The sequence below is a fragment of the Melitaea cinxia genome, chromosome 16, assembly GCF_905220565.1.
Source record: "Melitaea cinxia chromosome 16, ilMelCinx1.1, whole genome shotgun sequence".
Classification (NCBI taxonomy): Eukaryota; Metazoa; Arthropoda; class Insecta; order Lepidoptera; family Nymphalidae; genus Melitaea; species Melitaea cinxia.
Genome location: NC_059409.1, coordinates 5,173,599 through 5,187,755, shown reverse-complemented (window position 1 = coordinate 5,187,755; position 14,157 = coordinate 5,173,599). Strand labels below are relative to the sequence as shown.

The 14,157-nt window shown below is 33.5% G+C and overlaps 1 protein-coding gene across 1 annotated transcript; it reads left to right on the top strand.

The window, feature by feature from the left end:
• Positions 1-7,850: 7,850 nt before the first annotated feature.
• LOC123661220 lies at positions 7,851-8,729 on the top strand. Its single transcript, XM_045596207.1, has one exon. The coding sequence runs from the start codon at positions 7,851-7,853 to the stop codon at positions 8,727-8,729; it is 879 nt and encodes a 292-aa protein (XP_045452163.1).
• Positions 8,730-14,157: the final 5,428 nt, after the last annotated feature.

Sequence of the window (14,157 nt, the reverse complement as noted above, 5' to 3'; positions counted from 1 at the left end):
GTTGCGTTTCTACGTTTACTACTGTAGTTATGTCATGTGCGCTTGTAACAAAAACTCATGGTAGACGTACTGATCAGGAAAACTTAATCGATCCGGATACTACCTAATATAATCGATAAGTAATATAATCAACTTCAACTAATATAATCGACAAGTAATATAATCTACTACAACTAATATATTGACAACTAATATAATCTACTACAAGTAATATAATCGACAACTAATATTATCCACTACAACTAATATAATTGATAACTAATATCTATATCTACTTCAACTAATATAATTTACTATAACTAATATAAACGACAACTAATAAAATCTACTACAACTAATATAATTGACAACTAATATAATCAACTACAACTAATATAATTGACAACTAATATAATCGACAACTAATATAATCGACAACAAATATAATCCTACCACAACTAATATAATCGACAACTAATATAATCTACTACAACTAATATAATCGACAACTAATACAATCTACTACAACTAATAGAATCTACTAGACGTAATATATTCGACAACTAATATATTCGACAACAAATATTATCCACTACAACTAATATAATTGACAACTAGTATAATCGACAACAAATATAATCCTACCACAACTAATATAATCTACTACAACCAATATAATCTACTACAACCAATATAATCTACTACAACTAATATAATCGCGACAACTAATATAATCTACTACAATTAATATATTCGTTAACTAATATAATCGACAACTAATATAATTGACAATTATTATAATCGACAACTAATATAATCTACTACAACTAATATAATCTACTACAACGAATATAATCGACAACTAATATAATCTACTACAATTAATATAACCTACTACAACCAATACAATCGACAACTAATATAATCGACAACTAATATAATCTACTACAACTAATATAACCTACTACAACCAATACAAACGACAACTAATATAATCTACTACAACTAATATAATCGACAAAATCGACAACTAATAATATTCTTCTTCTTTTTCTTCTTCTTCCTCTTCCTCCTCCTATTCTTCTTGTTCTTCTTCTTCTTCTTCCATTATCAAACAATTGTTTTATGTTCTGCTGCCTGTCCCATTATTACCTGTGTAATCCCGATAATGTGTATTTTTTTGTATTGTAAAAAAATGAAAAATAAAAAGTAAATTACGATATTCAAATTCTAACTTCACTATAGTAGGTGAATATACATAATATTGTTATAAATATATTGCGACGCAATTGTTAATATGTCTACCTTTTGAAAAATATCCCGGAAGGAGACTCGAGCTCCAAGATCGTATATGGTGCGAATAACCCTTTTTTGCAAGATACAGTCTCAATATCTGTAGAATTACCCCACAGTAACAGGCCGTAAGACATAACACTATGGAAATAGTTAAAATATATTAAGCGTGCAGTTGCAACATCGGTCAGTTGTCGTACTTTTCTAACTGCGAATGCTGCGGAGCTGAGTATATCATTCAATGATGACAAATGAGAATTCCACTGAAGTTTTGAGTTCAAATGTATCTCTAAGAAAACTACTCGTCAAAATACTACTCACTAATGCAGCTTAATAATACTGCTTACAAGTTGTGTTTTGTTCCCTTGGTGAGCAGGTATCTGGGGAGGGTCGAGGGGAGGGACGGTAACACACTTTCGAAGCTCTTGGTGTTTCAGGCGTACCTATAATATGTATTCGCTTACTTTGTACTAATATTATAAAGAGGAAAGATTTGATTGTTTGTTTGCATTGAATAGGCTCCGAAACTACTGAACCGATTTGAAAAATTCTTTCACTGTTGGGAAGTTACACTATCTTTAAAAAAAAATGTAAATTTTGTTAAATACCCGTGCGAAACTGGGGCGGAATGCTAGTATTTTATATGGCCAACTGTATCTACGTTTGTTTGCCACCACTGTGATATAAAAAATATATACCTATATATTTTCATGCAACGGTTAACCAGTAACTTAAACAAATATTAAGAAAGGAGACTGCTCTAAGAAGCTTAAACAATGGAATGTAGCAGTGTGCTTTATTACTAATAAAATATATATATTGTATATTGCAATTAAATTAAAGAGTGGTAGACATTTTTTTTAAAACGCGCATTTTTACTCTAATATTTTTCACCTTAATGTTTATTTTGCATGTCACAACATAATTGTTTGAAATGGGTAATAAATATTTTTAAATAAAATTTTTGGCAAAACGCTTATTTACATAAAAATATAAATTTACTCGAACTCGTAACATTTGCTAAACTAGACACTTATTGACTGTGACCGTGCGTGTTGCCGTGACGACGACTAACGCGTTACGCGTCACTGTTACACAAATGAAAGTCGCATGTTTACAAACACACACACAGAGCTGTTATCCAATATGAGTTGAGTATCTGTTCCTTCCTCTTACCTAAAATGTTTTAAAAAGCCTCGTTAACAAACACCTCAATATATTTTTATAATAAATATAAAATATTTGGGATATCTGTAAATGAATAAACACGCTACATCGCAGCTACTACGCAGTTATGAAACAATTACAAATTTACTGTCAGTATTTTTTTTATATATTTACAAAGCACGTGAAATAATTATAAAGATTTTTGAAGTAAAACTTCCTTACGCACGCCTGACTTGGGGAGAATGCATGACGAGAGCGTTACGAAAAGTGTGATCGGGCGAGGCAAACGGATGTTGTGAGGGAGATATAAATTAGTGAAAATAGAAAGAGAGGGAGTTGCGTTTCGTAAGTTTTATTTCAGCCGTGTGGTCTAAAGCACACTTGTTTTGTTTTTGGAATGAATGAATGAAATGAAATAAATGAATGAATGAAATAGTAAACTTTACATACTTTTTACGTAATAAGAATGTTAACATAGTTAATAAACAATTCTAATTCTTATTAAAATAAAAAATAAAAGTGTACACAATTTGTTCGCTATTGAACTGAAAACTAGACATTCATTAAGTGAAATAATGACTGAAAAATACAATATAAATAATCAAATAAACGAGACGCACGTATTATTCGTTTATATTACACGAATTCTAAACTACGAGGCTATAAATTAGACGGGATTAAATTGCTCTAGATAGGGGACGACACGAATTTGACCTAAAAAGATGAGAAACGGGAGTGAAACACGAAAAAAATGGCCGCTTCGATGCTTCAATATCAGGTCTACGAGTTTGTTATTGCAGTCATTCACAATGATCTATCATTGGACGATCATCGACACCAAAATAGGAAAAAAAACGCTGTGTTTTAATAATTTGTAGACTTTTGATAATGTCATTATAACTTAACTAAAGCCTAATCTCAATAAATAAATACTCATCGCTATCACAGCTTATCCACGATAATCCTTGACAACCAAATAGCTTGTAGCAAACGGGTAGAATAAGCAGTAGTATAACTTAGCTCATAAGACTGGCGACCTCCTTATCTTATTCGAGTATAGTGAAATAATTAGTTCAAATGATTCATAAAAATGTTGAACAAAACTAAATAAAAACCATAAATATTTTAATTACATATTTGGGAATATTGATGGCATTTGTGTTATTGAATCTGAAAATTTTTGGTGATGCGAGCGTATTATAAGAAACTAGCCACTTTTTGCAGTATTATTCGCTTTTAATTTTATTATAGTCAAAACGTGTTTTAACAAATCTTTTTATTTAAAACTATACTCGTATGTACGTATAAAGTGCAAATGAGGAAATGTTTCTATGTAAGCCGAGTTTCAAATGTGTTTTTCATTTTATTGATTTTTTTTAACGTCGACTCTCACACTTTTTTCTGGATGATAGATAAAGGCTTTAACTACCATATTTACCATTCCCATATTTTTACTTTTATATTTGTGGAATAAACTTAATAAATATAATAAACATATGCACACCAAACGTTACATGCATATTGGCAAAAAAATTTACTCTTTCAAATTGGTTAAGGAACTCTTTAAAAATCTGGTTAATGAGTATTTCTCAGTTAATTTATTTTTAACGAATAATGCGTCACATCTTTTTCCATTACAATTAATATAACATTTATGTAAAACTTTTATTTGTGAAAATATTGTTTCTTTACTTAAAATCAACTTGAATCTACATCATATTTATATGATACGCCGGTCGTGCTAAGGAATAATGGGATTAAATTATTACTAAATAACTTTGTATCAATAGCTTGTCTAAAAATAGTTATAGAAAAATACGTAAATATATGTACATTTAAAATGATTTTCATATGTAAAGGAAAATAGAGGTAAACGGAATTTCCTAGAAGGTATTTATTTGAGTAATACGAATGTATGTGCCTATATACCTAAATATAATTTAATTTGGATAAAGCTGCTTTGTTAACAAGTCTCTCATCTTATTCAATTATTATATATTATAAAATTTAAGTTACACGTGTCCTGTATTAAACATCTTGATCAAAAGTAAAGGGCCAAACTTGGTTAGCACCTCAACGTTATAGAAGATCACAGCCAAAATGTTGTGAATGAGTAGCGGTGTGTTCCATTGATAAGTAAGGTAGGCAGAGCTTCAATTAAGGATCGGTAAATGTCCCTGGTGCTGCTTAGGCTACGGTAGTGGACTGTATGCGTTTTTTTAATACATACTAAATAACACTATTATTGTGTTTCAAATTATTTTGCTATATGAATAAGAAAATAGAGAAATTTACGAAATAATTATACGTAGAATAATTTAATAAATAATTATTTACGTTGCAATAGCTTGTTTAATTAAAAAGTTAATTGAAAATATGGTTAAACAATGCTTGTGAAGCAAGTTTGAAAGAGAAGTTTCTGAATACATATTTCAGGAATTTACATTTGTCTTTTGTATGTAGGCTGATATTACTGTAATTTGTAAATTAAGTTGAAAAATATTTTTTGTTTAAAATAATTTACCCAAGAGACGATCCCATATAATTATAATGTAATGACGTTATCATTGAAATCTCAAAGGTTTCGTCACAACAAATTAACACATAACGTGATTGCTTCGTCGTATTGTAAGTTTGTCAGTGTCTTTTGTTTCCTGACTCATCATCATCATCATCATTATCATTTCAGCCTATTGCAGTCCACTGCTGGACATAGGCCTTCACAAGTTCGCGCCAAAAATGACGTGAACTCATGTGTGTTGCCCATAGTCACCACGCTGGGCAGGCGGGTTGGTGAACGCAGGGCTGGCTTTGTCACAGCGAAGACCCGCTTGCTGCCCGTCTTCGGACTGTGTATTTCAAAGCCAGCAGTTGGATGGTTATCCCACCATCGATCAGCCTTACAAGTTCCAAGGCGGTAGTAGAACTGTGTTATCCCTTAGTCGCCTCTTACGACACCCACAGAAAGAGAGGGGGTGGCTATATTCTTCAATGCTGTAGCCACACAGCTTTCCTGACTGATACCTTTTAAAAATTGCTAGATCGTTATTAAAAAACTTTAGTACTACTAGCTCAGATTTGTATTCGCAAGCATAAACATTCGTCGAACTATTTCAATTTAATTCTATATTCAATGTTTAACTGAATGAAACTGAATTTATATCCCAAATATTATACTGACAAAATGATCAACTTCCTCGTACATACGACAGACAATATGCAAACAGAAATTACTATAAAGTTAAATGAATGATATCATTAATTATTTCAATAATATCAACAACAATAAATGATTCAGTTTAAAATATTTTCGAGTAATATACGTCAGTGTTATATTTATTTTCTTAACTTACTATTCTGTGCGGTTTTACTCATGATTCCAAATAGTTGCCGTTATTTTTTATTTACATAGGTATGTCATAGTATATGTACACACACTACTACATATGATGAGTGTACTCAGACAGATAATTTCTTTATTTTTTTATTTAGTATTTATATTTATTATAAAGACAATGGCTGACGATAATTAAAAAAACATGATTTTAATGCGATTATTATTTAAAGTAAATTTTTTACTTCTAAATAGTGTGTCAAGCTGAAACTTACACCCAATTTTACCACTAACCTTCAGGATCACAGTGAGATATTTGTAGCGAGTGACATACAGCAGCAATTGTGCGAACAGTCATACAGACAGACTTACAGAGGCGTTATTGGTAATGAAAGAGTGGATGAGTTAGCAAAATTCACAGCCACCCAGGATGGAACAGCACATGCACAGAATCAAATTATGACGTAGACTTAAAATGGTCGCAATATACATAGCGATAGTGTGACAGACATTAGCTGATTTATTATATGTATAGATTATATATGTACTTAATATTAATTAAAGTGTTACGAAATTTCATTTCTGATATGAAAACTTACCTTAGTGAAAACGGTAACTAGAATCTAAAACTGTCTTCAAAGAATCTTCCAAAAATCATCACAGCAGTTTCCACAAGCACAAGTAAGTTAACTGTTTCTTGACGCAAGGTGTTGATTGTTGGGAAACTTTGCCAAGGTCTAGACAAATCGTTCAATTGAAACTCTTTGACTGTTTACAAGACAAACTTCTCTGACCGCCTTTGAAGAGACTGACTTCTACGAACTGAGTTATATTTTCATAAATTTATTAAATTAATAAAATTTTATTATTAATTATGTCATTATTTCAGTCAATTTATTAGACAATTCAATTATTTGAATTTAAAATATTGTTTTGATATTATGAAAATTAGTAATAGATCGAAAATGTAATTGCTTAAATTTTAATGGAAAACAGTTTTTATTTTTTCCTAATCACTATTTCCTAAATGTAGTTATTTATTTGTTACTTTATTTTTATTTACTACCTCTGTCGAACTTTGTTCAAAAATTTCAAAAATTTCTTTTATTTAATTTTATTTTTTGATCCCTGTCGCTTTTGCTACATTTACAACTCAATTATTTAATTAATTTAAACGGTTATAGTCGACAAAACATTTTTGATAGACCAAAAGAAAGCTGACTCTACTGAGTTTTTTTTTAAGTAGAGTACGGGCTTAATTCTAGTTTCCGGTCAGCTTTTTTTATATCAGTACAGCCTAACGCTGAGCATAGCATACATTCGGCAATGCGCTTTCCATACTCCTGGTAATGCAGACGTCTATAGGCTACGGTAAACGCTTAGGTACCGTAAAGCGATCCAAACGCTAGTTCCTCACCCTAGTCTTGTAAATAATATATAGGATTTGTATTTCAATATAACCTAAATTTCAACCAGTTTCAACCAGTTTAGTTTAAAGCCTGGTCTTAGGGTTGATTTTTTTATTCTTTTCATCACTACTACTCTAATGCCATGTTTGATATTATCACATTACAAGGTGTAACCCCACATCAGGACGGCTGGCGCGTGCGCGAAGACCTGATCAACTCGGACCACAACGCCATCACCTTCCTTATTAACACAAAACACACTAACACAAACACCATCAGACACACAACCAGGAAATACTTTACAAAAAAGGCGAATTGGGCCCAGTTTCGTGAGAAACTGGGTCAAATCCCCGTGCAGCTAAGGCCAGCTGGGGTCTCCATCCTGAAGTAATCCGCACTATTTACAGGGCGGTGGTTGAGCCCTTGATCTTGTATGCGGCTGCCGTCTGGGCGCCGGCCGTGGACAAGCTCGGTATTCGCAAGCAGCTGAACGTGGTCCAGCGGGGCTTCGCGCAGAAGCTTTGCAGGGCATACCGAACCACCTCTCTGAACTCCGCATTGTTGCTCGCTGGGATACTCCCCCTCGACCTCCGCGTCCGCGAAGCCGCGAATCTGTAGCGAGACGGGGGGTCCCCCAGCGGGTGATAGGGGATCGAGAGGTGGAGCGGATGTCCTCGGCTCTGCGGTCTCCGCATCCCGCCTCTCATATCGACCTCGAGTTCAAGCGCCTGGCGGACCAAGAACAGTTCACCGCTAACAGCGAGCATGCTTTTAATATCTTCACGGACGGCAGCAAGATTGAGGGCAAAGTGGGGGCGGCGTTGTCCGTATGGGCCGGCGCCGCCGAAACCAAAACCCTCAAGCTTGCTTTGCCGTCCTATTGTACGGTCTACCAGGCGGAACTCTTGGCGATATGTCGGGCGGCACGGATGGCCGCAGACACCTTGGCTGGATCAGTCGGGATTTATTCCGAATCCTTGTCGGCACTGCTAACGCTGGAGAACCCGGTAGCCCCCCATCCCCTGGCCGTTGAAGCGCGGGGACACCTGCGAAGGGCTCTGCTCCGGGACAAACGTGTTAGTTTGTTCTGGATCAAAGCCCACGCAGGGCTAGAGGGCAATGAGCGTGCCGACCATCTGGCCAAGGAGGCTGCGCTGAAGTCTAAACGCGCTTTTGACTACGACAGCTGCCCGGTTTCGTTCATCAGGCGGAGCATTCGCATGCAATCGCTTGATGAATGGAACCAGCGGTATCGTGCCGGCGAAACGGCTGGTGTCACCAGGGTGTTCTTCCCTGACGCGATAGCCGCATACAGAATCACGAGCAAAATAAGGGTGGACTGGTTTGTCACCCAGGCGTTGACGGGGCATGGCGGATTCTCCGAATACTTGTACCGCTTCAAGTGTAAGGAGAGTCCGTCGTGCGTCTGCGACCCTGGATGCTCCGAGTCCGTCCTCCACGTCCTCCTGGAGTGTCCAACATTTGCCTACGAGAGGCTACGTTTAGAAAACCAAACAGGCGTACATTTAAAAGAAGAGTTAAGTTGACCAGAGAATTGTTCCTACAGTATTGTATTAAACTAGTTAAAGCTGTAAATATAAGAAATAAGACTTAGCAATATTATGTTTTCTCAATATAATAGTATATTAAGTATAACATAAGCAATTAAGACATGTAAGTAGGGATAATAGTAAGAAATTAAAATAGCTTCAATATGTAAAATTAGTTAAATTTTTCCTATGAAGTAAAAATAGTATTTAAGAGAACCTAGTATTGTACAACCCCTGTAATATAGAATAAAAGTAAAATAGAATTAAGGATAGTATGTAACATGTATATACAAGAAAAAAGCCTGTAAATAAATTCATTATACCTAAACCCCACTCATTTCCCAAGTGTTTATTAGTTTAAGTAATATAGTAGTAGTAAGCAATAGATTAGATGGGAACCCACCCAGTGTGTGAATGTGGACAGAATGAAAGAAAGAACTAGTATGAAGAATGAAAGTGCGAGAGGCATAGATGCGAGAACTGGTATGAATGAGTAGATTAGCACAGGCTCCGACCCCCATGTCGGAGGTATGGAAAAAAAAAAAAAAAAAAAAAAAAAACCCACATCAAGATAACAATTAATTAAAATGAAATAAACAGACTTATTTTTGCTGTCGCTTAATGAAAGGTAAACTACCTACTTAAATATAAATTACTTCATTGACTTTTTATAAAAATGTTACTGATTTTAAAACAAAGACGGAAAAAAGTATCCGTGACAATAAAACTAAAATGTCTCGAATTTTAATTTTAGCTATAAAACAACGTAATGAATTACTTTATTAATATGTATTTAAGATTTTTTGCAATCTGTCAAGAATTTCATTAAAATCATTAAACATGAATATTTTTATTAGAATCATAAATAATTTTTTGTATTAGAAATTATGAAAAATAAATCAACTCAGTCATTATGTGGCGTTTATTTATTTATTTATTTATTTTTAATCAATTTTAATACTATTCATCGATTGAGTGTTTCTGGTTTATTCAAATCCGTATAATTTGTCTTTTATTTATAAACAAAGTTTAAGGTTTTATAACATTTAAGTACATAGTTATGGTACCTACATATTTATGGTTTCCATTAAGTTATTAAAACTGTATATTAGAATATTTTTAAATGGTTATATTATATACTATGATGCGAACATCTCGACAGTAAGAACCCGAAAAACAATTATATAAAATAACGTTTAAGTATATTTAAAACCATCTAATAATCGTCAAAATCATCAAAGCGGTTCTCAAAGGCAATAAAACACGATCACGAAGCACCTGAGACTATTTTAATTATCGAAAGTAAACACTATGGAATCTGTTACGGGAGTTCATAAATGTAAATTGGAGGCGCGCATCCCGTTTAGCGTTCCCCCAACTTACCCCCACACCTCTATGCCCTATTTACATTATACGACTTTGCGGTCACGGCACCTACTCGACGTCCTTTGAATAAAGAACGCGAAGGACTGCACTCGGCACGTTTCTTTAGGGTTTGCGTGCGTCTTGTCGCTAGGACGTCGTGTCGTTGTCGTGTGGTGGAAAGGTTCCTCATTGAAACGAGGCCGGCTGTCAGCGAACTGCGGTGGCCTACCATCCGACAATTCAAAAGAAATCAAGTTCGACGGTCAAATAGCTATGAATTTAGTTTGTATTGTGTGAACGGTTATATTTACTTGAAACGCCATGTCTTCCTTATAGTACATGCGAGATTTTAAATTGTTAGCTTAAATTTTTTCGTTGACATAGTATTTTTGTGTTCGTGTGTTTTTTAATCACATTATGATAATTCTGTCACGATTGTATTGTAAATTGTATTTAATTTTATTTAGTTGGAATATATGTCTAAAAGAGAGGCTTTATGTAGAATAAAACTATGCTAACATTATTTATAATTTTTTTATGTTTTTCGACCCACAGTCAACACACCCATATACAGTATCTTAGAATTATTTATCGAAATCTTCTTATTTTTAAATAAAATAAATTTATTAACTTTATATATTTTGATTCTAGTAATCAAAAGTTTTAAAAATCATTCTCTTTAATGATTCGATGGTGTCGTTGAAGTTAATGACATTTTAATAATAATTTTATTTTTCATATTTGTTTGAGGAAGGTAAGATATTGCATCTAAAATGACTTGTATTACCTAACATGTTGTGTGTATGATATTAGTAACTTTATATTTTTTAAAGATGTATAATAACATATTTCTCATATTTATTTTCTTAGTTATTATATAATAAATAATATTTGTTGACAACAAACACGATTTTTTAGACAGCAAAGTATCGATGAATCTCATGTCAGTATGAAGCGTAAAATCAGCTTAAAGGTATTTTGCTAATATAATCTACAACAGCTAAACAATGATTCCATAAAATTTATTAAAAAGTACTTAACCCAATACAAATTTAGTAGTAATATAATCTCTTACACGTGTTATAATGTCAAACATTATATAGCGATATTGATAAATTGTAAGCGTGGGAACTTGCTTTTCAAGCTCATTTGGATAGTTCCCATATACCGCGCTACTAGGACGTGAGGCCATTATTGTACAGCTACATCTCTGACGTACATAATTTTCTCCTTTATGAGATTGACACACGTAGTATTACAAATAAAAAATCTAAAAATCAATATAAAAAAATTCCTTCATTCAATTAAGCTTCAAAGGCATTTTTGAATTGTCATTTTACAAATTAATTTAAATTCGTTTTGATTAATTAATTGTAGGTAAAAAATCTACTACCGACCCGGAATGCAATTTCTGCAAGAAAGAATTGACAAGAAACTCCGCAGTCCTTTTTGTCAAATTTAAAGTTTGTAGCATAAAAAAGTAGGACTTTTATAAAATCTTTCCAGAGTCCTTAGACCTCCTTAATGTCCTGTGGCTCTGCTAACTTAACTATTACTTCAGCCTATCGCACCACGCGTATCGCGTCCACTGCTGGACATAGGCATCCACAAGTTGCCCATAGTCACTAGGCTTTATAGGCTTTGTCGCACCGGAGACGCTGCTGTCCGTCTTCGACTTGTGTATTTCAAAGCCAGCCGTTGGATGGTTATCCTGCCATCGGTCGGCTTTTTAAGTTCCAAGGTGGTAGTGGAACTGTGTTATCCCTTAGCCGCCTCTTAGGACAGCCACGGGAAGAGAAGAGGTGGCTATATTCTTTACTGCCGTAGCCACACAGCAACTTAACTATCTCTCTGCCAAATTTTAATTTTGTTGTCAGTCTACGTATATTATTGAGGTAGAATATACCAGGAAATATCCTGCTCAAAATCTGGAGCAGCCTCTTCCCCCCCAAGATAAAATAAACAGTGACACATAAAAACATAGAAATTCAATTGCACTTCCAACAGTACTCTTTAAAACTCCGATAAATATTTGATAGTCTTGCGCTTAAATCGGGGCAGTCCATCATGGCATATATCAATGCTTGGAATTTTTTTTTTTTTTTTTTAATTTCAAACTGTACATCTATAGTGTATTAGTGTGTTACTAATAATATTTGAAATGTTTTTTACAATTTTTTTGCTAATGATTTGTTATTATTGATATGTCTTATATTATTATTTTTTAGGACTGAACACAGACGTTTTATGTATATACTAGCGAGTAGCGACTCACCCCGACTTCGCACGGTCTTCTATCAGTGCTCCTTATACTATATTATGCATGTTTTATACATATAAACCTTTCTCTGGAATCACACTTACTTACTAAAGAAAACCGAATCAAAATTCGTTACGTAGTTTTAAAGATCAATGCATACAAACAGCAGGAAGCGACTTTGTTTTATACTATGTGATGATTACGTATATTTATATGTACATATAAATAACGGAGAGAAATTTTAGAAGAATACAGTAAAGTTTGTTAAAGAAAAGACAAAATAGAGAATCCATTTTTTTATCTGTTTGGTTCCATTATACGTTAGATACCTTTATCAACAAGCAATGAAACAAGTCCATTCTATATTAACCTAACGTTTATAAAAAGCTCATTTGGTTCAGTCAATTGTGATGAAAAGGAAGCAGCATAATGAAGGGCTTTAAATCCGCACTAAGCCAATAAAGTCGAATCGTTTGTTTGTTGGAAAGCGTTCAGGAGTATGCAACTCAGTAACAAACAATTGTTTGCTCGCAAATGAAAAAAAAGGACTTCAATTACATCGACAAGAGTAATATAACGTAGGTAGACGAAAAAATAGTAAATAGGCGTAAATAAAAATTACTCAAAAAGTAGTCGTCACATCTCTATCAAATTAAAAATAAAATACAAGACTAGCATAATATTTCCATTAAAACAAGAATTATCAAAATCGGTACACCCAGTAGTAATGAATACAACGTAGTTTGACGAAAAAATAGTTAAGTTAATTTGTATTATTAGATATAACTCGAAAATTACTTTGTAATTAAAATGGGACCACATGAGAAGCTCCATCTTTTAGCAGCCAGTAAAAAGTTTTGAGGTAACATACATAAAAATAAAATAAAAATAGCTTTTGCTGCAGCTTTATTGGAAGTCGGTTAAAAAAGAAACAATTATAGAATCAGATAAAAAAATTATTGACTAACGTGTAACTTTTAAGTAACTACATTACAAATACGTTCAAGAAGAGTACATAGTGCAATTGCTTTTTGCACTTTCCAAAAATTAAAGACATTTGTATTAAATTGCACAACTATGTATATATGACAATTGGCTGATACACCACTCATTGATTACCACACACACACACACACACTTCAGCCTATCGCAGTCCACTGCTGGACATAGGCCTCCCCAAGTTCGCGCCACACATCCTGGTCTTCCGCAATCCTCATCCAGCCTACACCGGCAATCTTACGTAGATTTTGATTATTAATATTAATATTATAATATTAATAGATCATTGATTACCGGTCATGACAAATGCTTGTATAAAAGCTGCATAGATAGTTGACATGGTGCGTGCATTTGTGTTGTGTTTCCGGAGTCTGACAAGATTACATTTAACGTGGCTGTTGAGTATGGGGATGGGGTAAGGTACAAAACTACTAAACTGATTGTGATGAAACTCTGTATGCAGATAGCTAAAAACCTAAATCAATACGTAGACTGTAACTATAAAATATATATGTTACACATGTACCATCACAAGGCCCTGAACTAACAGACATCACGCTTGCTTTATCTATAAAACAATTATACGACGTCTGTGTCGCGCGATTCGAAATGAACTAAACGAAAAAAAAACATCATTTATACACAAACACACGTACATATAGATGATATAGATACACACACAAAGTAAAAGCAACGGGCAATAACCGGCTAAAATTAATATTACTACTATATGTAATCAGTTTTAAAACTTAAGGTTTATCATTTCATAAATTTTAAATAAAAAAATCCTGTTTATTGAAG